At 38.1% G+C, this 22,421-nt stretch overlaps 3 protein-coding genes and 1 long non-coding RNA gene across 7 annotated transcripts; 2 read left to right on the top strand and 2 right to left on the bottom strand.

Moving 5' to 3' along the window:
- Window positions 1–131: 131 nt before the first annotated feature.
- On the bottom strand, window positions 132–731 carry LOC113468416. Its single transcript, XR_003392172.1, has 3 exons — window positions 467–731; window positions 255–270; window positions 132–221 (listed from the first exon to the last, which is right to left on the bottom strand). It is a non-coding gene; the product is annotated as an uncharacterized LOC113468416 (long non-coding RNA).
- Window positions 732–2,888: 2,157 nt separating this feature from the next.
- Window positions 2,889–13,326, bottom strand: LOC103511555 (DDB1- and CUL4-associated factor 5). The gene is made up of 8 exons (XM_026825281.1): window positions 12,995–13,326; window positions 12,112–12,383; window positions 8,199–8,276; window positions 8,073–8,080; window positions 7,411–7,614; window positions 5,955–6,315; window positions 4,728–5,007; window positions 2,889–4,101 (listed from the first exon to the last, which is right to left on the bottom strand). Exons 1-8 carry the CDS (start codon window positions 13,324–13,326, stop codon window positions 3,810–3,812), a joined length of 1,827 nt encoding a protein of 608 aa, XP_026681082.1. The 3' UTR covers window positions 2,889–3,809.
- On the top strand, window positions 10,787–17,409 carry LOC103511543 (serine/threonine-protein kinase OSR1). 4 transcript variants are annotated; one of them, XM_026825287.1, is made up of 6 exons: window positions 10,787–10,852; window positions 14,351–14,425; window positions 14,792–14,877; window positions 15,138–15,275; window positions 15,356–16,398; window positions 16,456–17,409. In XM_026825287.1, the coding sequence occupies exons 4-6, from the start codon at window positions 15,156–15,158 to the stop codon at window positions 16,709–16,711; spliced, it is 1,419 nt and encodes a 472-aa protein (XP_026681088.1). In that variant the 5' UTR covers window positions 10,787–10,852; window positions 14,351–14,425; window positions 14,792–14,877; window positions 15,138–15,155; the 3' UTR covers window positions 16,712–17,409. The 4 variants fall into 4 exon arrangements, with proteins under 4 accessions (XP_026681088.1, XP_008474488.1, XP_026681086.1 ...); XM_008476266.3 differs by having other exon boundaries at window positions 15,356–17,409; XM_026825285.1 differs by lacking the exons at window positions 10,787–10,852; window positions 14,351–14,425 and adding an exon at window positions 14,440–14,509 and having other exon boundaries at window positions 15,356–17,409.
- Window positions 17,410–20,036: 2,627 nt separating this feature from the next.
- Window positions 20,037–21,391, top strand: LOC103511541 (peptidyl-prolyl cis-trans isomerase FKBP5-like). The gene has a single exon (XM_026825290.1). It carries the CDS (start codon window positions 20,085–20,087, stop codon window positions 20,541–20,543), a length of 459 nt encoding a protein of 152 aa, XP_026681091.1. The 5' UTR covers window positions 20,037–20,084; the 3' UTR covers window positions 20,544–21,391.
- Window positions 21,392–22,421: the final 1,030 nt, after the last annotated feature.

Below are 22,421 nucleotides of genomic sequence, written 5' to 3'. Positions count from 1 at the left end.
GCGTGTACGTAATGCTTTTTGTTTGTTACCTTGAGTGGAGCATAGATTTATTTCTTTAACTCTTTAAAGGAAAGGAATATGTAGATCTCTGGGTTTAAATATTGGATAAAGATGGGTAAACTAACCGGTGCGTGTTGCGTACATTTACCAACTACCTCCCTTGGATGTGGCGTAAATTTACCAACTACCTACCTTGGATGTGGCGTAAATTTACCAACTACCTACCTTGGATGTGGCGTAAATTTACCAACTACCTCCTTTGGCCGTTGCCTTATTTGGAGTAAATTTACCATCTATGTACCTCCTTTGGTTACCAATGTTATCAGGTTATCACAGTTTATTTAGCTTGTAGTATGGGTTTAAAAGAAATAGATAACAAACTCAGCGCTATTTTTGCAGCAGCCCATGATGTGCCATTTAGTTTTTCTTTGTACTTTTCTTGGAACCACATTCGCGTTAATTCCACCATATTTGGAGTAAATTTACCATCTATGTACCTCCTTTGGTTACCAATGTTATCAGGTTATCACAGTTTATTTAGCTTGTAGTATGGATTTAAAAGAAATAGATAACAAACTCAGCGCTATTTTTGAACCAGCCCATGATGTGCCATTTAGTTTTTCTTTGTTCTTTTCTTGGAACCACATTCGCGTTAATTCCAAATTCCAATATGTACTTTCAGATTTAAGATGCATGATTGATCAACAGTACACAGAAGTTCGCTATCCAATTGTTTTCACAGTTTATTTAGCTTGGAGTATGGATTAAAAAAAAAAAAAAAATAGATAATAAACTCAGCGTTATTTTTGAAGCAGCCCATGATGTGCCATTTAGTTTTTCTTTGGTCTTTTCTTGGAACCACATTCGCGTTAATTCCAAATTCCAATGCTTTCAGATTCAAGATGCATGATTGATCAACAGTACACAGAAGTTCGCTGTCTGTTTTAAATCTTTGACTCGTGAGTTGGTATGAACACTATGAACTATGAATGTTCACAGTACGTATTTTGTGGAAACTTGCTTGGTCTAGCAGTGTTTTTTTTTATTATTATTTAATAAATAATGAAATACCTCATTATTAATTTATTGTTACTTCAGGAAAATCGTGTACAAATTTAACACATTGAATGCCATGTGACCGCTGCGTTGGGATCTCAGTACCTTTTAGCTTGGTATATGAGTTTATAAGTCTGTGTTAGGAGTTAGGACTTGATTATTACCGAGGAATATGTTCTCACAGTATTTATGCTAGCGTTAAACCATTTAGATTTTTAGAATGTAGGTAGGAATGTTCTATGTCAAAAGATTTCACAGTAATCTTGTTCTTTCAATGAATAAAAAAAAAACTTTGCATTATTGTTGTACCTATCATGTAAGTTCTTACTCTATTTTTTCCCCTAGGATCGAGGGATTTTTATTTTATTTTAAATTATGACGCCAGCTAATGTCAACCACTCATGCTCACAGACTTAGGTCTGTTAGACAGTCAGTGGCTGGCATAACACGTTAAAAAAAAAAGACCGAACCAGCTATTCAGGAGTTGTAATGAAACAAAGACATGCAGGATAAAAACCCAGTCTAAAGGCCGAAGTATCCTTTGTGTTGAAACATTTTCGCCAAATTGTCCAAAGTGGATTTTTACCAAATGCGGACTAACTGTTTGCAAGTTATCGTAGAACAAACAAACTAAAGGCAAAATCGGCGGGTCAAAATTTAAAACTCACTCCGTTCGTTGAATATAAAAGAAGACAACAGGTAAAGTAAAATTGACAATAATAAATAAATATGTATATTGGTAATCTTAGGTTTTACATCCATCTAACATAATTACTTTGTTTAGAAAAAAAAGGCCTGGAGCACACTGGAGGGGTGGTCGCGCGACTTGGGTCTCCTGGAATGTGAGAGGTCTGTAATTCTGTATCATTTCCACAGGTTTTGACTTTGCGCGACTACGCTTCCTATGTACGGCAGGCCGAAGAAAATTATTCAAAGTGTAAAATCAGTATTCGTTCTTGCAGCGGTGGTTTACATTGGTTGAAAAATTATCCAAAGGACGTTGAAATGATTTCCAAAAATGAATTCCTCTAACAAAAAAGGGATTATTCTTGAGATTCTCTGTCAGGAACTGACTAATCCAAGAAGAAGGAATTTTCAATAATAAAAGCATTATTCTGACTTTCCATTTTAAGGGTGAAGTCAAATCCAGTACAGGAACATTTTTACTTTCATTAACCTCTATTATCTTCTTCCGACCTGAAAACGGGAAGATCTGAATTTGAAAAAGGCAGTTTAGTTGGAAAATTCTAGTGTTGTTGGGACCAATTGAAATCAAGATTTTTTTTTATATATATCTACTTTGACTTTTCACAAGATTTGTTCGTTATATCGCACTTGATTCACAATGGAGCGATGACCCTCCAGAGTATGCTGAGCTGATTTGATCCATTGTCCTGTGAATATAAAGAGTAGATGTTAGTGCGGGCGGAAAACACTGCCTTTACATCTCAAGCCAATAAATTATACCGGTATTACCAATATACCAATTTATTATGACGGTTTCACCGACGTATTATACCAATTTTCCACCGGTTTGAACGGTGCTTTAGGTCTGTTGAACCTCCTCATTTATTTGGGAGGGAGGTGGTACCTATGAAACAACATAATATCAGAAGGAACATTTTAATTTGATTACATTGACCACTTCTCTATTTTTTTTTTTTTTTTTTTTTTTTAAGAGGTTTGACAGAGGGAACTGTAACTCTAGGGTCTTATCGTCCCGAAATCGGAGAGAGAAGGAAGACAGGATAGGAGAAAGCCAGCCGTTCCGAGAACGAACATTATCCCATCAGGATAAAATCCGCCCCGGGCGGGAATCGAACCCGCGGCCTAGCGCTTACAAGACAGACGCACTACCAACTAAGCTAACTAGGCTGGCTCTCTCTTCCTAAAACATTAAGGATGAGTTTTACCAACCTTCTTTTTAACTCCTAACAGCCCCGTTAAGGCTATACAAATCAAATGGAACTTAGTAGGTTGTTAGCTTAATAGGCCTGCTAGAGCAATATTAGCTATGCCGGGAATTGAACCCGGTACCTCCTGCAAGCCAAGCCACTGAGCGCGACGAAAATTTCTTACAAAAGTAAAGTAACATAATTGTTCGGTATTTTTACTCCTGCTAATTCGGATAATTATTCCTATTGTAAATAAGGGTTTCCGACATATTGAATGCGAAGGTAAAATTTGCAAAAGTAAAAACCCCGAACAATCGACCCAAAAAAGACATTTTTTGTTTGTTCCAGTCAAATATATCACAAAATTAACACAATTCACAAAGACAAGAAGTACAAAATAGGAAAATCCTAATTCAGTCTGTATATTTGAAATGAAGGGAAGTAACTGGTACAATTCACAAGGTTACTTCCCTCAACCAGCCTAGCTAGCTGGCATTTAAAATAGGGTTTACGTGGCTTTAAAAGAAAAAGCTCAAGTCCTCATGATGGTTGATCGCATATGCAAGCACGTGGTTCAGGACGAGCCAGCTAAACCTGGCTGGAGACCATCAAATCCCCAGCTTCAGCCAAGCCGTTAACAACAACAAGGTTACTTCCCTTCATTTCAAAAATATAAATGGAAATTCAGAATTCTCCATCAATAGATTCAGTCTGTATCTTTGAAATGAAGGGCAGTAACTGATACAATTCACAAGGTTTATTTCAAAATTTTGAATTCATGTAGGAAATAATTAATTACTTCCCTTCATTTTAAAAATATAAATGGAAATTCATAATGTTACAGGGTCCTCCATCTATTCAGTCTGTATCGTCATCCGAGGAACTAGACACTCGCAGGAGATTCCGATAGCATCTCGCCTTGCTTCGGACCCCGCTTGTAGAACGTTTGGAGCGCGCCCGGGTCTTCGTATCGCTCGCTATGCCGCTGTCCGGGGTTTCCGTTTCCGATACTTTCCGTTCTTCCGAGGATTTATCGGATAGTTTTCGTTTTCGTCGCACGCCACTACTGGTGGAGGCTTCGTTTACACTCGTGACATCTCGTGTCTCTTCGCCACCGCTTGACAGGCGGTACCGACGCGGCCGATGGGCCCTGAAAAAGATTTAAAAATTTGCAATGTTTTTTTTTTTTTTTTTTTTTTTTTTTTTTTTCCAAGATTATACCTTTCCTGAGGCCATGCATAGGAGTGTTTCACCGCCGTTTTTATTTCACACCAGTCACATTAGACGCATGTAGTCTGCGTCGTAGTATGCCTCTCATCAGATGGGCGAGAAGAGACACAATACTTCCCATTTAGGTGCTGGGTAAACACAAAAACCTTAAAGAGTGGCCATTTCCGACAACCTCCGTGGCCGAGTGGGTATCAGCTACTTTAATCGAGTAGCGACCAGTGGCAGCATTATGACCAGTGTAAAAAGATTATTGATATATGGAAATTGTTTGCAAAGGAGCCACTTAGTAGTGCTTTGGTATCCAAAAAAATGTGAAAAACCTCTGCTTTACCACAAATAATTCATGATTTGATTCGATTTTTTAGTGGCCATTTCCTGAGACCAGGGACACCTGATTTAATAAATCTCTTTATTGTTTGATTTGGTGTTGGGTTCACAGACCACATGCGCCTAATGTAGTGGTTGTTTCATTGCTAGGTAATAATAAAAACGGTAGTCTCCATGATAAAGTTAGTCTAATTAATAATAACAAAAAAAGTTACCTACCTGCTAGGTGCAGCCGGGTCCTCATCACTAGCACTCGCACTAGTTGCCTCATCACTCGTCAGCTCTCTCGTCTTCCTTCTCAGCCGACGCAGGTGTTTCTTTTTCCGCTTGTCCGGCGGTGTAAACGCGAGCTTCATGAGACGATCCCGTTTGGCGGCGATCAGAGCCTTGATCGGGTTCTGAGCGGGATCTGCGGGGTCGGGGGCGGCGGGGCGAGAGTTGAGGCTGTCCTCGAGAATGGAGCGGGTGCGTTCGGACAGCCCGTTGGTGTCGCTAGACTCTGTGAACGCCGGGGAATATGATTAGTGGCGCACATAACGAGTTTTTTTTATTTAATGAATCACGAATTGTTTTGACCGAAACAACTAAACAGTTACGTTTTGTTTTCAACATTTTTGAATAATGCAGGCCCCAAACTGGACCGAATGTTTTGTTCAGTTGGGAGTTTGGTCATGAGAAGCTAGCGGCATTTTTTTTTTTTTTTTTTTTTTTTGTTTTTTTGGGATTTTTGGGCTTTTTGGGGGGTGTTTTTTTTTTCTCCTATTTTTTTTTTTTTTTAAATACCCTTGAATGTAAGGTGAAACGTTAAATTGGATTTCGTTTACCTGGATATTGGGGTGTTCTGTTTGGAATTTCTTGGCGAGTTCTGCACTACTGAGGAATATGCAGAATTTGGAACCTGGGATCTTGGATGCATGGGTAACGTTCTTCGGTCCTACTATCTCTCCAACTGCACGAGTGAAGGCATAGTATGGGATGCTTGATGCGCCGGACGTCTCGGTCGTTGACAGTACAATGGCCTGGTCTTTGGTTGGTCTTTTCTCTTCACTTCTCCTGGATGGGTTGAATCTGGGTCGAAGATTGCTATCTTCCACTCCACTTACTACACTTGAAAATGTTTGAGACATACTGTATATCAGTATGTCTCATTTATAACTGATATCAAAACTTTGAAAATTAATTTTTATATTTTTCAAAAATAAAATAAAATCGAAATTTTTACGTATTATACGGACGAACTACTTCGTTCAGGTACCACAGGTCAACTCCAGTTGGGAGTTTGGTCATGAGAAGCTAGCGGCATTTTTTTTTTTTTTTTTTACGTGATGTATTTCTGTTCAAACTAAAGCTGACTAGATGATTCTTTGTCTCACATTTGAGAGATATCGATGCGTGGTCTAAGAGTAAATACTAAATGCACGCATTGTGCGTAAATCCTTGACTTACCTAATGCAGCATCGGTTAGGAACAGTATCATACTGTTGCTACTACTGCTACTGGTGTTGTTCTGACTACTGGATGTGCTATTAAGTGATGTACTCGTGCTGGTGGCAGTTGTGATCGGGCTTCTCAGGAACGATTCTACCCCGGGGCTTCTCAATTCTTCCTCCTCTTCAGAGGAAGAGGGCGATGGCGTTCCCTGGACGTAGTCATAGTAGGGACGGTGCGTAGGGGTGCCGTCGATGTCTGAGCTGGATTCGTCGGTGGGAGACCAGCCTTCTATTTCGCGCTGCACGAGGGAATCGAAGAAGGCCATCATGCGCGGGTCCTCGTTGGTGGATTGCAGCGAGTAGTCGTGGTTCATGAACTGAGAAGAGAGATTACGAGGGGGTGGTTAAGAGTTTCAAGGTGCAGGAAATACAAATACAAATAATGGAAAGTAATATGTACTTTATTTAGCTTGCCTGTGTACCAATGAAAAGTCCCTTGAAATTACGAGGGGCTGGTTTAGAGTTTCAAGGCGTACATAACTCTAATACAAATATTTTATTTAGCTTGCTTGTGTAGCAATGAAAAGTTCCTTTTTGCCATCAAGATTCAAGGAAATCTCGTATAAAAAAAAAGCGAGAGAGAGCGATTTGGTGAGTTGCCACGTTAGTCGGCTGATACTTAATAGTATAGGAATAAGTTCAATTCTAGACTGACCTAGCTATCCTGGGTAAGTATAGTTTGATGCTCTACTATAATTTGAATCCCTAGATAAATCGTTACGTGTCGCATCGATAAAATTGGCCGATTCCTTTTGTGTTTTAACATTTTGATCAAATTCATTCAAAACTGAACCAAAGTTTCGAGAGTTATCAGGGTGCCTTTGGAAATCTCAAAGAGCTCCCAAGCTAAATCAAATGGTCTGTTTAGTATACCTCCAGAGAAGATGACTTTATTTTGACTATCAAATGCCAGGGTGAATATATTACTATTGTGTTGAGCTTCCATGGATTTTGGGCTGGGGTTTTTGGTGTTGTGCAGACACTCTTGTACATTCCACAGGAGCACACGACGGTCATCTCCTCCTGAGAAAATGAAGAATAATAAAGTTAGAATTGAAAAGGTTACCATGGATTCAGGAAAGATGCATTGGAAATCTTACTATGCCACTCTCAAGCCTCAAGAACAAGAGCTCTTAGAGGACAACACAGGGCTGTATTTAGGGAGGGGGGTGGGGGTCCCAGGCCCCTCCCCTCCAGCTTCATGTTTCCCTTTTACTATATATCAGACTCTGAAATTTTGGGGTTGAGGAGAAGTCGTTACGTGTCGCATCGATAAAATTGGCCGATTCCTTTTGTGTTTTAACATTTTGATCAAATTCATTCAAAACTGAACCAAAGTCTCGAGAGTTATCCTTTACAGACCAATAGTCGAAACTTAAATGTCTCTTTGTTTTAATAATTTGCACACTCACCGTTTCACCGTTCCGTAATATAAGTCGAATATAGTCCTCATGTGTGTAGACTTTCCTAAAGGAGGATGTGTTTTTCTCCTTCTCCTCATCCTCATCCGGTTTGCCTTCCAATGGAAATGGACTCCATAGCTGAAATGAATATGTAAAATAAATTAATAAGTTCATGAAAATGACGCCTACGGTACTTCCAAAGGCCCGAGCGGGCTCGAAATCCAAGTACCGAATAATTAAACTGCTATTTTAGACTCAAGTGGTCTGTGTCGTAGCATTCCCATCCCGTAGTATGTCCCTCATCAGATGGGCGAGAAGAGACACTATACTTCCCATTTAGGTGCTGGGTCAACAAGAGAACACCAGAAAGTAACTCGTTGAAAAATTTACAAATCGAAAAACGAGTGCAAATTTTTGTCGATGGTGGGATTCGAACTCGGGACCTTCTGCATGGCAAGCTAACGCGTTACCACTGGGCTACCGCGCCCCATAGCTCCTCGTCACATCCTTGCTTGTCAAATTAAAAATTCCTTTGTGGAATTGGTCATGGTTTTACTGATAAATCAAATATGTAAGTAATGTGAAAAAAAAAAAAAAAAAACTTGGTCACATGATGACTGGCCAAGTAGGTATTTTTCTTAAAAAAAAAAAAAAATGGCAATAAAAATGGCAAAAGATGCTGAAAAACAGAACCTTTATGATTCAAGTTAGCAAGTTAGTCAACTAAGTTAATTTATGAAAACATGGTTTTGGTTCAGAGTTTCAGGCACTTCATAAAGTTGTACTTAAGTAGGTACCTAGTTCGTTATATCGCACTTGATTCACAATGGAGCGATGACCCTCCAGAGTGTGCTGAGCTGATTTGATCCATTGTCCTGTGAATATAAACGTCTTCTACGTTACAACCAGGCGAGGTTGCTGATGAGAAAGCATTGCTTGGGTTTGCTCAGATTTCTCTCATAGACTGATATCTAACTTTCATTCTATTGTGTTGTCTACGCGAGGCAATGTGTTTGTACCATGTGAAACGATTTTGTTTAAAATCTCCATTTTCCCTCTCTGCCAAATTCATGTAGTCATTATTCCTCTTACGTTCTGTTAAAATTAGTTTAAACCCCACGGAGTTATGAGATAACCCATAGCTTCTATGTCCAGCATAGAATCAACTTAAGCTGTGCGTTTCCTTACGTGTAGAACACTAGAACCCAACTTGGAAAGATTAATTTCAATCTTGTAGAACTCTCTTTTACCTATTTGGCTAGATCTAATATGTAGAGTTTTGTCACCATCTCTATTAGATGCTTAACAATATTGACTAGCTAAAGTATTTATGCTGTACACCTTCCTTGTTCTTTCGTCTGGGGCATCTAAGCTAGATTTGTGCCATCCCTTCTCCTTGTGTAGTAAAGTTTTATGTAACTTTTTTAACCTGTAGTGAAGAAGTCTGCTAGACTTCTCGCTTTCTTCTACCACTATCCCATCTACATAACATAGAATCATAGGTTAGTGCTCAGAGCAATAGGAACTACTGGCTAAGTAGTAAGTAATGTGAAAAAAAAAAAAAAAAAAAAAAACTGGCAATAAAAATGGCAAAAGATGCTGAAAAACAGAACCTTTATGATTCAAGTTAGCAAGTTAGCCAACTAAGTTAATTTATGAAAACATGGTTTTTGTTCAGAGTTTCAGGCACTTCATAAAGTTGTACATAAGTAGGTACCTATTTTGCTAGTGCATGATTCCAGATGAAAATAAAATGACTGGTATGGAAATTATGTAGGTATTTTGTAGGGGAGAAAATAATCAGCAAAGAGGAGAAGCGGTAGATATTAACCAAGACTATTCATGATATGTACAGTTGATTGATTGATACGTTTAATGGCTATTTAATGGCTTGATTTTTAGCTCAAAATAAAGTTTCAGAGTTTATATGCTTGTCTATTTGCTTAATATTTTAATTTAGTTTTTAGTTTGTTTTTGGCACTTCAGGTATGTACAGTTGTAAAAAAAAAAAAAATCTATTGATTAAAACAAAGAACAGACAAAATTTAAGTACCCCAAGGGTAGGAGTTACCTGATATCATAAGTGTTCCATCATTGGAAAAATCTATGGCATTCACACAACCAAAGTGAGCTTTCAAGTCTTTCTGTTCATAAGTTTTATTGGTCTGGAGACGTCTGAAGAGGGTTGTCTTCTGACTCACAGCCTCCCGAGGAAAGTAGTCTCTCTTGAGGAGAAAATCAACACTGTTCAAAGAAGTCTTTGCCATGTTGCTGGCCTTATCATGACACAAAAACTAGACCTTTTTGGTTTTCAATAATGGAATTACACACTGTTATCTTGAGATAAAACCATTATAACTAGTGGAACTGATCAACCATTTTACAATAAAAGTAATAAAACTGAAACATGAAATATGAAATAAAATTATAAAAACTTCAATGGATATTCATATTCCATACAAGACATGTCTTCCCTAGCCCTACAACTATCAGCAGTTGTGCAGCTGACTAAACAGCTGATTATTTACGATTACAACTTTCCCCACTTTCCCCTATTCTGCATTCTTTGATAAAAACAAAAACAGGGTGGTTCAAAAAATTGACCTCCTTCCTCCTTTGTCAATTTTTTTTGTCCTTTTCGGGTTATTTATTATTTTTGACGATCTTTACGAAAAAAATACATTTGGACAGTTATATTTTTCATGAGAATCATCAAATTGATGATTCTCATGAAAAATATAACGGGACATGTAAAAATATTCGGTGTGCAAGCCAAGTGTGATACTCACTCGGCCATGAAGGTTGCTCAAAAAGACTAAACTAAATAAAGAGGTGCAATACTAACCTTTTTTTTTTTAGTTCATCTCAAATATTGCACCAATTTATTTAGTTTAGTCTTTTGGAGCAACCTCCGTGGCCGAGTGGGTATCACACTTGGCTTGCACACCGAATGTTTGTTCAACAAGGAAAGTAGAAAGACCGGCCAGCCTAGTTAGCTTGGAGAGTAGCGCGTCTGCCTTGAAAGCGCTAGGTCGCGGTTTCGATCCCCACCCAGGGCGGATTTTATTTTGAACGGATAAGGTTCGTTCTCGGAACGGCTGGCTTTCTCTTATCCTGTCTTCCTTCTCTCTTCAGTTTCAGGACAATTAAGACCTTAGCAGTTACAGTCCCCTCTATCAAACCACTTGGAAAAAAACCCCTTTTCGCAGCCAACCGTAGTTCGTCATCGGAACGGCTGGCTTTCTCTTATCCTGTCTTCCTTCTCTCTTCGATTTCGGGACGATAAGACCATAGCAGTTACAGTCCCCTCTATCAAACCACTTGGAAACTAGTTCGTCAGGTATTCATTAGGAAAGGCACTCTGCCTTCTCCTATCTTGAACGTACTTCGAATTCATTAGGATTAGTACTTCAAGGATAATTACCAGCTACACACAAAGACAATCAGGCAGGTAAGATCGAAACTTCTAAACTCCCATGTCTGCAGACATAGATGTCACTAGACACTATTGAGGAGATAGGTATTGCTCATACTTGATTTGTGTCACTTCACTTAATTAAATTCTTAATCAGACCAATAAAGTTTTGTAATATGCTTGTCCCTGATGTACCTATTCTTTTCAATTCAGAAAGTAAACACTACCTACGTAGGTATCTACCTATGTAGGTACCTGCCTATGTAGGTACCTATCTACCTACCTATGTAGGTAGAAATTAATTTTTACTTTTACATCCTATTTTTTTTTTTTTTTTCAATTTTTATTGAGGGGAGGAGAGCTGGGCCCAAAGCGGAAGAAGGTATAATACTTTTGCCTTACTATTTTTTTTTTCGTGCTAAGGAAGTTTGTATTTTACAGTAATCAAAAAAGATCTCTGAAATTATAGATATAGATGAACAAAATACATTGTTGCGCCGAAGGCGAAATTTTCAAAACTACGGGGACAGAACCAAAGTTGTGAACAACCCTGTATGAACATAGTTTCAGATGTAACAGCATAAAAAAGCCGGCAGAAAAAATTACTATTTTGTGTTATGCAGATATTTTAGTTTTTATTGCTCACTTATCTAGTAATTTATATTTTTTGAATAAAATTGATTTCCATTCGCTAGGTCGCGGTTTCGATCCCCGCCCAGGGCGGATTTTATCTTGAACGGATAAGGTTCGTTCTCGGAACGGCTGGCTTTCTCTTATACTGTCTTCCTTCCCTCTTCAGTTTCAGGACTTAATCGTCCTTAGCAGTTACAGTCCCCTCTATCAAACCACTTGGAAAAAAACCCCTTTTCGCAGCCAACCCTAGTTCATCAGGTATTCAATAGGAAAGGCACTCTGCCTTCTCCTATCTTGAACGTTGATTTCCATTTGTATATCTGACTACTTCAAACTTTTCAAAAATTCTAAATTATAAAAGTTGCATTTGGGGGAAAATTCAAATTTATATTCAAACGTTGCACAACATGTATTTATCTTTTGTTTACATTTTGCTTTTTTCGAAGTGAGCAAGATCGCGATTTGAGAGTTGAGCGATACAGCGATAGGCGATAGATGAAAAATTTCGAAAAAAGGACCGAAATTTTTTCTCGCTTATCTATTAAATTCTACGCAATTTCTGTTCAATAATGTGGAATTCATTAGGATTAGTACTTCAAGGATAATTACCAGCTACACTCGAAAAAGAAAGTTAACTATTGAAATGTTCGCAAGCAACTCACCATAAATGTCATCGCGGGGCACTCGCCACATGTAGAGTACGAAATCATCCGACCCCGACACCACATACTCATCCTGCGTGCCGGCAAAGCAGCAGCTCTTCATCGTGCACGAATTGTAGTAGCCTTCGTGATCAAACTGGGCTACGGGGGAGGAGGATCGCGTGTTGTACAACACTGGGGGCAGGCGGCGGCGCAGGCCGAGTAGCTGGGTGCCGGCCTTGTTGAACCGAATGCTCATGCAACTCTCGCACGAGCCGTACTGCATGAGAACTCTGAAATACGAAAATAATCAAACTTCAAAATAGTATTCGAGATAAGTCATCTTATGCTAAGTAGTCAAATCAAGTAAAAAAGGATTTGGCGGACGCCCAAATCAACCGTGATCTTATACACAATAGACCCCTATTTCGAGAATCTGTAAAGTCATCTGATAAACTGAAGCCACTAACCACCGTTGTCTCCAGACCCAATAGTAAATAGTCAGAGGAGAGAAAGATCTACTGGATGAAGAGAAAACATGAATAGAAGTAAGAATTACGTGGCCCTCTGTAGGCCGAAATGAAAAAAAAAAGAAAAAAAAATCGAGATAATAAATAAAGTTCCATAAAAACACATGATGCACATTGCACAATCAGTGATTTTTAAACAAACAAAACTGCCATAAAATAACAATATTTACATTACAAGAGGAATTTACTAAATTCTTTGTTCTTATAATAACCAAGAATATGATATTATTGAGAATCCTGATAATTTTTTCGATGTTTGTGCACCTCAAAGCACGGTTGATAGATGTGAAGATATTTTAATTTTAGACCTAATGAGCACACACTAAGACCAAGGAGAGCATTGGAAAATCAACTCGATATTCAAGTCTACTCACTCTTTAGGTTTCCTCGTATCATACAGGGCAATGCCATCCTTACTATTGGCGGTTGCCACCAGTCGGGCCTCCACTGGGTTGAACATAACCGCATGGAATGGGCCACTATTCACTGCTAGTTCTGTGGCCTCCTCACGAGAGCGCGTATCAAACAGGAGCACACGGCCGTCGTCACAGGCCGAAGCGAATATTGCATCCTGAGAGGGGTCTACCGAGAGGCCATACACGGGACGCTCGTGTAGGTAGAAGTCGATGGGATCTCCGGAAGCCATGTCATGTGAGATGACATGATCATCATTACCTAGAATGGAAAGGAATGGAGAATATATCATCTGAATTTTTCCCCTTACATAGATTTTACTTGGGGTGATTCTTTTGGTACCTACCAACCTATAACTCTTAGGACCTTTATGGGATCTCCGGAAGCCATGTCATGTGAGATGACATGATCATCATTACCTAGAATGGAAAGGAATGGAGAATAGAATATATCATCTGAGTTTTTCCCCTTGCATAGTTTTTACTTGGGGTGATTCTTTTGGTACCTACCAACCTATAACTCTTAGGACCTTTATTTCTCAATCAGTTTTCTTGTTCAGTTAAGTTTTAAAGAGCCTCTACCTACATAAGTTTTTTCTTCTTCTTTTTTTTTTTTAAATAAGGCATTTTATAACACAGGAATACCAGGTCGTTCACACCGGTTTAAGAGATTTGATAGTAGTAATAACAGAGATTTTATTATCCTAAAATCAATGAGAGAAAGCTATAGCTGTTTGCAAAACAACCCTTATTTGTTAACCCTGTTCACCCTGGGTGCCGTGGTGCATAGTGCTTATTGTAAGGCACGTGCAGAGAAATGTGCCATCAAGAAAATCAACCTGGAGAAGTGGAACACAAGTATGGATGAGTTGCTGAGTATTTATTATGTTAAACACACCAATTTGTTGTCAAACAATGGGTATTGGTAGTGTTTGAGATTTTGAGAATAAAACAATGCTATTTCATTGCATCTACTCATGTTGATTGTGCTGGATCAATTTAATGTTACTTGCCCATAATGGGGTACTTGTTCAGAAGTCACATCAATAGAAAATTGTTACAAAAAGAAGCTCTCAAATGAGCAAGGACCAGTGGTACTAGGGAAAATGTTCTTGTAGGCAATGTAATGTAAATGGGATTGATCTCACTTACATCCAACACTTTTTTTTTTATGACAAATGTGAACAAGCCTTAAGTACTTACGAGTAAATGAAAGGTAAAGGTCCTTAAATAAGCAGCTGACTTTGAGTCAATTTTAGAGATAACTATATGATTACCAGAATTGATTAAGTAATTTGTTTATTTTCCTTATTTCAGATTCCTAGAACAATAACTGTCTTTTCATGTCAGAGTGGACAAGATAACCAAAAAATAAATATGCTGAACTGCAGTGTAAGTTGATTTGATAGAACAATAACTGTCTTTTCATGTCAGAGTGGACAAGATAACCAAAAAATAAATATGCTGAACTGCAGTGTAAGTTGATTTGAAAAATATTTGAGGGAAAAAAAGGAAAAGAAAGAGGCCAAGGACAGGGGGAGAGAGAAGAAATAAATAAATATTAAGTAAGCAACAAGGAGAGAAATTTCTAAAATCTTACTCGGAAATGGAACTTCCGTGTTGTGAACTCTATCTGCAAGAGAGTAGAATTAGATGATATTGGTATCACTAAAACATCTTCAGAGATAACTTGGTCATAATTTTTTTGACAAATCATTTCTTTACTCACCATGAAAATGAATATTTGTTTGATTTCAGATGGAAGTCATTTGTAACATTTGAAAGCAAGTACCTGTAGCATCAGTGGGGAGACATCAAATTTCATTTAAGATTTCATAGCAAAGGTCAGTATAATTTTCTTTTTCCACTTGATCAGTGTACTTATTTGTTTCAGATCATGTGTGCACTCCAGAGGAAGGAAGCCAAGTATTTTAATTGAGCTTTGTTCTCTATTATTTTAGAATGTGCCAGGAAGAATAATGGCTGCCAGTAGCAGTGCAAGTGTCAGTGTGCCATGGCCATACTTATTTGTTTCAGATCATGTGTGCACTCCAGAGGAAGGAAGCCAAGTATTTTAATTGAGCTTTGTTCTCTATTATTTTAGAATGTACCAGGAAGAATAATGGCTGCCAGTAGCAGTGCAAGTGTCAGTGTGCCATGGCCAAACACAGAGGACCAGTATGAGGTGCGTGAGGTGATTGGGTTTGGTGCTACAGCCGTGGTGCATAGTGCTTATTGTAAGGCACGTGCAGAGAAATGTGCCATCAAGAAAATCAATTTGGGTTTGGTGCTACAGCCGTGGTGCATAGTGCTTATTGTAAGGCACGTGCAGAGAAATGTGCCATCAAGAAAATCAACCTGGAGAAGTGGAACACAAGTATGGACGAGTTGCTGAAAGAAATTCAAGCAATGAGTTCCTGTCATCATGAAAATGTTGTCACCTATCATACCAGCTTTGTGGTGAAGGATGAGCTGTGGCTTGTGTTACGTCTATTGGAAGGTGGCTCCTTACTAGATATCATCAAACATCGGTTGAAGATATCCAACTGTAAGCATGGGGTGTGTGATGAGCCAACAATTGCTACCGTGCTAAGGGAAGTACTCAAAGGTTTAGAGTATTTCCATAGCAATGGTCAGATCCATAGAGATATCAAAGCAGGGAATATACTGCTTGGTGAGGATGGAACAGTTCAGATTGCAGACTTTGGTGTGTCTGCCTGGCTTGCTACAGGGCGAGATCTATCACGACAGAAGGTCAGACATACATTTGTAGGTACACCTTGCTGGATGGCACCTGAAGTGATGGAACAAGATCATGGGTATGATTTCAAGGCTGACATCTGGTCACTTGGCATCACTGCAATAGAAATGGCAACAGGCACGGCACCCTATCACAAGTATCCTGCCATGAAAGTCCTCATGCTTACCTTACAGAATGATCCTCCCACCCTGGACACAGGTGCAGCAGAGAAAGATCAATACAAAGCCTATGGGAAAACATTTCGAAAGATGATATCAGACTGTCTACAGAAAGATCCAACCAAGCGACCGACGGCATCCGAGTTACTTAAAAATCCTTTCTTCAAGAAAGCAAAAGACAAAAAGTTTATCCAGCAAACCCTGGTGTCGGTAGGACCTACGTTTGAAACACGTATACAGAAAGCTGCCAAGAAGAATCCAGGTGCATCAGGACGTCTTCATAGAACAGTGACAGGAGAGTGGGTATGGAGCTCTGAAGATGAAGGAGACAAGTCTTCCGATGATGAGAAGAAAGAGAAACCAATGAACTGTCTACAGGAAGTAGATAGTTCAGGAGAAGAAGAGGATCGTGTGGTAAACTTGATACTACGCATGCGTAATGTTAGTTCAGGAGAAGAAGAGGATCGTGTGGTAAACTTGATACTACGCATGCGTAATGTAAGACGGGAACTCAATGACATTCGGTTTGAGTTCTGCATAGGCAAGGACACATCAGATGGTATTGCTGGAGAGTTGGTAGGTGCAGGTCTAGTGGATGCTAGAGACACAGAGGCTATCTCCCAGAACCTGGAACTGGTAGTCAATGGAACACCTCGCAAGAAGTCCGTTACATTTCCTCTGTCTTCTACGTTACAACCAGGCGAGGTTGCTGATGAGAAAGCATTGCTTGGGTTTGCTCAGATTTCTCTCATAGACTGATATCTAACTTTCATTCTATTGTGTTGTCTACGCGAGGCAATGTGTTTGTACCATGTGAAACGATTTTGTTTAAAATCTCCATTTTCCCTCTCTGCCAAATTCATGTAGTCATTATTCCTCTTACGTTCTGTTAAAATTAATTTAAACCCCACGGAGTTATGAGATAACCCATAGCTTCTATGTCCAGCATAGAATAAACTTAAGCTGTGCGTTTCCTTACGTGTAGAACACTAGAACCCAACTTGGAAAGATTAATTTCAATCTTGTAGAACTCTCTTTTACCTATTTGGCTAGATCTAATATGTAGAGTTTTTGTCACCATCTCTATTAGATGCTAAAGAATTATTGACTAGCTAAAGTGTTTATACTGTACACCTTCCTTATTCTTTCGTCTGGGTCATCTAAGCTAGATTTGTGCCATCCCTTCTCCTTGTGTAGTAAAGTTTTATGTAACTTTTTTAACCTTTTATTCCATAGTGTAGTGAAGAAGTCTGCTAGACTTCTCGCTTTCTTCTACCACTATCCCATCGACATAACATAGAATCATAGGTTAGTGCTCAGAGCAATAGGAACTACTTGAAAGTTTCAAACAATTTATAGTTAGAAAGGAATTAGGTATTCCTACTCATTTTTAAAGTCGCACCTCATGAAAGAAGGGGACACAAAGTTATCTCTGGGAATTCATAATAAAAAAAAAACTCCATACTTATGGCTCTCTTAATGCAAATAAAAAATTCTTTTGTTTGGCCTTATAATTGTATTTTTTTTTTTTTTTTTTTTTTTTTTTTTTTTTTTTTTTTTTTTTTTTTTTTTTTAGTCTTGAGATATCTTAATTAATTGGTAACTTGAGATATCTTAATTAATTAACTAACCATATTGCAAGTGTACATTAACTAGAGTTTTTGGACACCCTTTGAACATGACATTATCTATTTTAGTAGTACTTTCTAGCTACCATAAAATTGTTCCCTGAAAAAAGGGATGTAAGACGCTCATCCTAAGGGAATTTGAAAAAAAAGTTGATTTTTTAGAAAAGTTCCTTGAGCGACTTTCAGGAACTACTTGAAGTTTTTAAATAACTCCTTGGGCTACTCCCTTTTTTGTTCCCCGATGAGGGCCCGATTTCTAAAATAAAATCGGAACTCCTTGCTAAAGGAACTGTCAGCTAAAGCCGTGTTCGATTATGTGACTTTTTTATAGTCAACATGGCAGAACCTAAGAGATTCCGCTTTGGACGTCCAAACTTACTGCCATAGGCCCCTTAGGTATTTTCTGAAATTTTCAATGGTTATTTGAAAGAGGGCCTCTGAGTGAAATTTTGCTAATGAAAAAATTCCAAGAATTAAAGAGTCTGCCTTTTGGCATGTACTGTGATGGGACTTGGTAGACCTGTGCATGAGCCCTACACGCCCTACACTTGAATTTAGACCACGCTACGCCACTGGAAAAAAGGGATGTAAGACGCTCATCCTAAGGGAATTTGAAAAAAAAAAGTTAATTTTTTAGAAAAGTTCCTTCAGCGACTTTCAGGAACTACCTACTTGAAGTTATTAAATAACTCCTTGGGCTACTCCCTTTTTTGTTCCACTAATTTATTTCAGTATTTTACCCATTTTTTTCCCTTCACTTTTTCTCCCTAATACAACTACCAATGCACAAAATTAGACTTTTAAAATCTAACTCTTTCCATTTTTCTCTCATTTTCATTTAACAAAACTACATGCTGACCTTGGGTACAAAAATTACTGATTTGTTTGTTATCAAGATATCTCTATCTATGGATTCTGTATTTGAACCCTAAAGAGTAAGTTCGAACAACTCAAACATTGTTAAAAAATGTAGAATATACGTACCCTGTTTGTGATTATAATACCAGATAAAAGATCGTTGGAAATTTTATTTGGTCAGGAGTCGAACCTGCAACCTCCGGATCAGAAGGAATGTGGATCCCACTCGGTCACGGAGGCTGTAAGAAAAAATTCTAATTACATAATTATGTTATAAATCCCTATACTTTCTTGTAATAAACTGAGAGAAACTTGTACCCAGACCAGAAGTCAATCAACAAAATATGTCATCTCCTTCCTAAAGATCGTTGGAAATTTTATTTGGTCAGGAGTCGAACCTGCAACCTCCGGATCAGAAGGAATGTGGATCCCACTCGGTCACGGAGGATGTAAGAAAAAATTCTAATTACATATGTTATAAATCCCTATACTTTCTTGTAATAAAATGAGAGAAACTTGTACCCAGACCAGAAGTCAAACAACAAAATATGTCATCTCCTTCTAGTATGATTATGTAGATCCTTTGACTAACAAAATATTACTTGCTCTCTTTTCCTTCGTAAAACAGAAGTAAGAAATAATTATTCTCATTTTACCTTAAAATGGAATAGTTTTATGTACCTCTCTTTTGTTTCCTCCGTGTTTAAAAATAAAAGAGATAGCTCATCCTTAAAGGGGATTTAGCTAAAAATCGTAGAATGATGTTTGAACTTTTAATTATTAATATTTATTTAGATATAAAAATTCGTAAAAAATAAAATATTTATTTTATGTATTTTAATTCTTTCTTTATTTTTACCTAATCTTATACCCAACAAGTAGGTTTCTTGAACAACTTAACAGATAAAGTTAAACGTCGATTTTTGCCGTTCATTTTTCGAGAATCATGTATTTATAGACGAATCGTTAGAAATAAAGTTATAGTGTAAACGCTTGACGTTATCGTCCAAGGAAATGTGTGTCGAGCTAATTTAGAATTGTGACAATTTGGGACATGAACATTATCTGCCTCTTGTGCCCGTATGTGTGTCCACTTGAATTTCCTGATTCAAACGCAAACATTCTATTTGATTTGATTTTCCAGTCCGCCGGAAGAAAACCGATCCAGAATATTAAAATCAAAAACCCTGGATTTGTGAAGATTCCTAGTGATAGAAGTACCATTGAACCTCAAGACGGATTGACGGACGATTGAATTCGGAACCCTCGTGAATACAAGTTGGTAGTATCTGAGAAGGAATCTGAAAGAATTTGCAAATTGAAAAACAAATCTAGGACCAAGGACGAATTGAAAACGGTGATGTTATAAAGTGGCTTTCTTTTGGGCTACTTATCCTATGTGGATAAAAAAGGACTGAAGTTTATTTTATTTTATTTTTTTAGTTTTTAATCAATTTGTTTAGTGTATGTAAGTGTGAATGACCTCTTTTTCACTACTTGGCGTAGTATTTAAATTGTATTCTTAAAGTAACCAATTAGTAGAGATAAAAAATGGTTTCCCTGAAGAAAACCGTGAACAAACTAACCCCAACGCCGATGTTGAATTCAAGCTAGCCGAAATCACACGAACGCCATCCGTTCACGAGATGACGGATGAGGATAAACTATCACGGGCAACGCTACACAAGGAGATTGGGAGTGAGCTGTTCAAACAAGGGAAATACGAGGCGGCCTTCCGGCGATTCAAAGCGAGCGTACAGTATTTGATCTTCATGAATGACAAAACCACGGCGCATGCGTGTGAACTCTACGCTACAGTGTGTAACAACATGGCTATGTGTCAGATAAAATTCAACAACCCCGCGTACGCTATCGAGTTGTGCGGGAAAGCATTGAGCGTGGACGACACCAATGTGAAAGCTCTCTATAGGAGGGCGTCGTGCTACGTGGTGATGAAACGCTATGAGGAAGCAATGGCGGATTTGGTGCGCGCGCAGAATAGAGAAAGCAATGTGAGCGTGAAGAAACTCATGGAAACTGTACAGGCGCAGCTGAAAATACAAGATGACGAGTATAGGACTGTGGTTAAAAATATGTTCCGGTAACAAATGGAAAACGTGAAAAGGCAAATGTGAGCACTGCGCTCAAGGGTACAGGGTACATACAGTCCTCGCGCAACTCTAAATAGAGGTACCGCTCTCGCGGGTTAAAAGTCACAATCAATGACCAAAGTGGTTTAAAGAGAAAAATATGTGAGGAGGTGCGCTCCGGTAAAATTGGATACGTTTTCGTCCGTCCTCGTCCGATCACTAAAGTTAAGCAACGTCGAACGTGAATAGTACTTGGATGGGTTTTCAAGCGTACCTCATTCCGCGGACTTACCATCTTACCAAGCTGAATTATCTCCAGATTGAGGGTGAACGAAGCTTTTCCTGTTTCCTATTCCTATTAAGAGTTTGCTCTGCCAAACCCGGGGTCGATCTAGAATTGAAAATCAGTGCCAAATTTTCAAAGTTGAAATTTCGATGACTTTGTAAATCTGTTTTGAACTACATACTTTCTGATATAATAATTGGTCGATTTTTTTTTCCCCCTAGTGTTTTACTGTCATGATAATTATTTCACTTCTCCCTGATTAACAATTTGGGTCTAGAGACACGGCTGACCAGGATAGGTTATCGAAATATAAGACTGATCTGATCAAAAGAAAATTCCATCAACAAATTAGTTTTAAAGTTGTTTATTTTCAACAAAAACATGATACGTATAACAAAAGAAATAACAATTGTAAACATTGTTGCCTAGTTGTCAGCGTTGAGTTATTTACCTACTGAAAAACGTGAATTAGAAAATGGAAAATGGTCATTTTCCAACCTCACTTTTTGGTCTGATGTATTTATAGTAAATATTTCCTGAAAAAGTAGCAATAAAAAGGGCATGTACTTTTTCTAGACCTATGATATTTTCATTTTCTCTCTGACACAATTCTCAAATTTTGAATAAACATTGAACCTTTCAGGATTAATCTCAGGATCCTGAATGAATCCCATTTGGAAAACGTTGAATCAGTTTAGATTCTACATCCCCATTTGCTTCAATTTAAACTTTTTTCGTCACTTGATTTTCACCTACCTACTCAAATTTCAACAAACAACTAGATAATCAGGATCTAGGAACTAAAAAACAATAAATAAACAAGGTAACTTCGAATCTCAGGATCCTGAATGAATCCCATTTGGAAAACGTTGAATCAGTTTAGATTCTACATCCCCATTTGCTTCAATTTAAACTTTTTTCATCACTTGATTTTCACCTACCTACTCAAATTTCAACAAACAACTAATCAGGATCTAGGAACTAAAAAACAATAAATAAACAAGGTAACTTCGAAAAAAAAAGTGGTAACAAAAACAATCCTATATTACACGGGAATAAAAGTTGGATCGCACTAATCGAAAAGAAATCGTATCTGCCGATTTTGCATACTTTACAGTAATTCGAGGGAAAAAAAACTTACCCTCTTGTTTACACTTTATAGACACATTTGAAATGAATTTTGAACTTTATTCAGTCTCTGCAAGCATGCTTATACTCGTATCATGCTCAGAAGACAACATCCATTTCAACTTGAGATTATAAACCCGGGCATTACTCTTTCCTAAACCATTTTACTATTTACTGAAATCGGTGGGACTGAAATCGCTTTGTATCGATCTCAAATTTGACTGTGGGAGGAATTAGTGCGAATTCAACTCAGGTTTAATTGAAACGGTTTTGACAATGCAAAACTAAAGGAATAATAAGTACATACTAGGAATTTTCACCCTCTGTTTGACACAGCCTCGACAGTTAGCACGATCATAGGGTTAAAGAAATTACTTTGCATTTTTGATTTGCCTATAAATAATAAATGTGTGAAGTTGGTATGGCATGACAAACATGTACCCCAGGTGTTGATCGTATACCCAGTACTTCCTTGCCTA

Source organism: Diaphorina citri, unplaced genomic scaffold (genome assembly GCF_000475195.1).
Source record: "Diaphorina citri unplaced genomic scaffold, Diaci psyllid genome assembly version 1.1 scaffold727, whole genome shotgun sequence".
NCBI classification, from domain to species: Eukaryota; Metazoa; Arthropoda; class Insecta; order Hemiptera; family Psyllidae; genus Diaphorina; species Diaphorina citri.
This window is presented reverse-complemented; position numbering and strand designations above follow the sequence as displayed.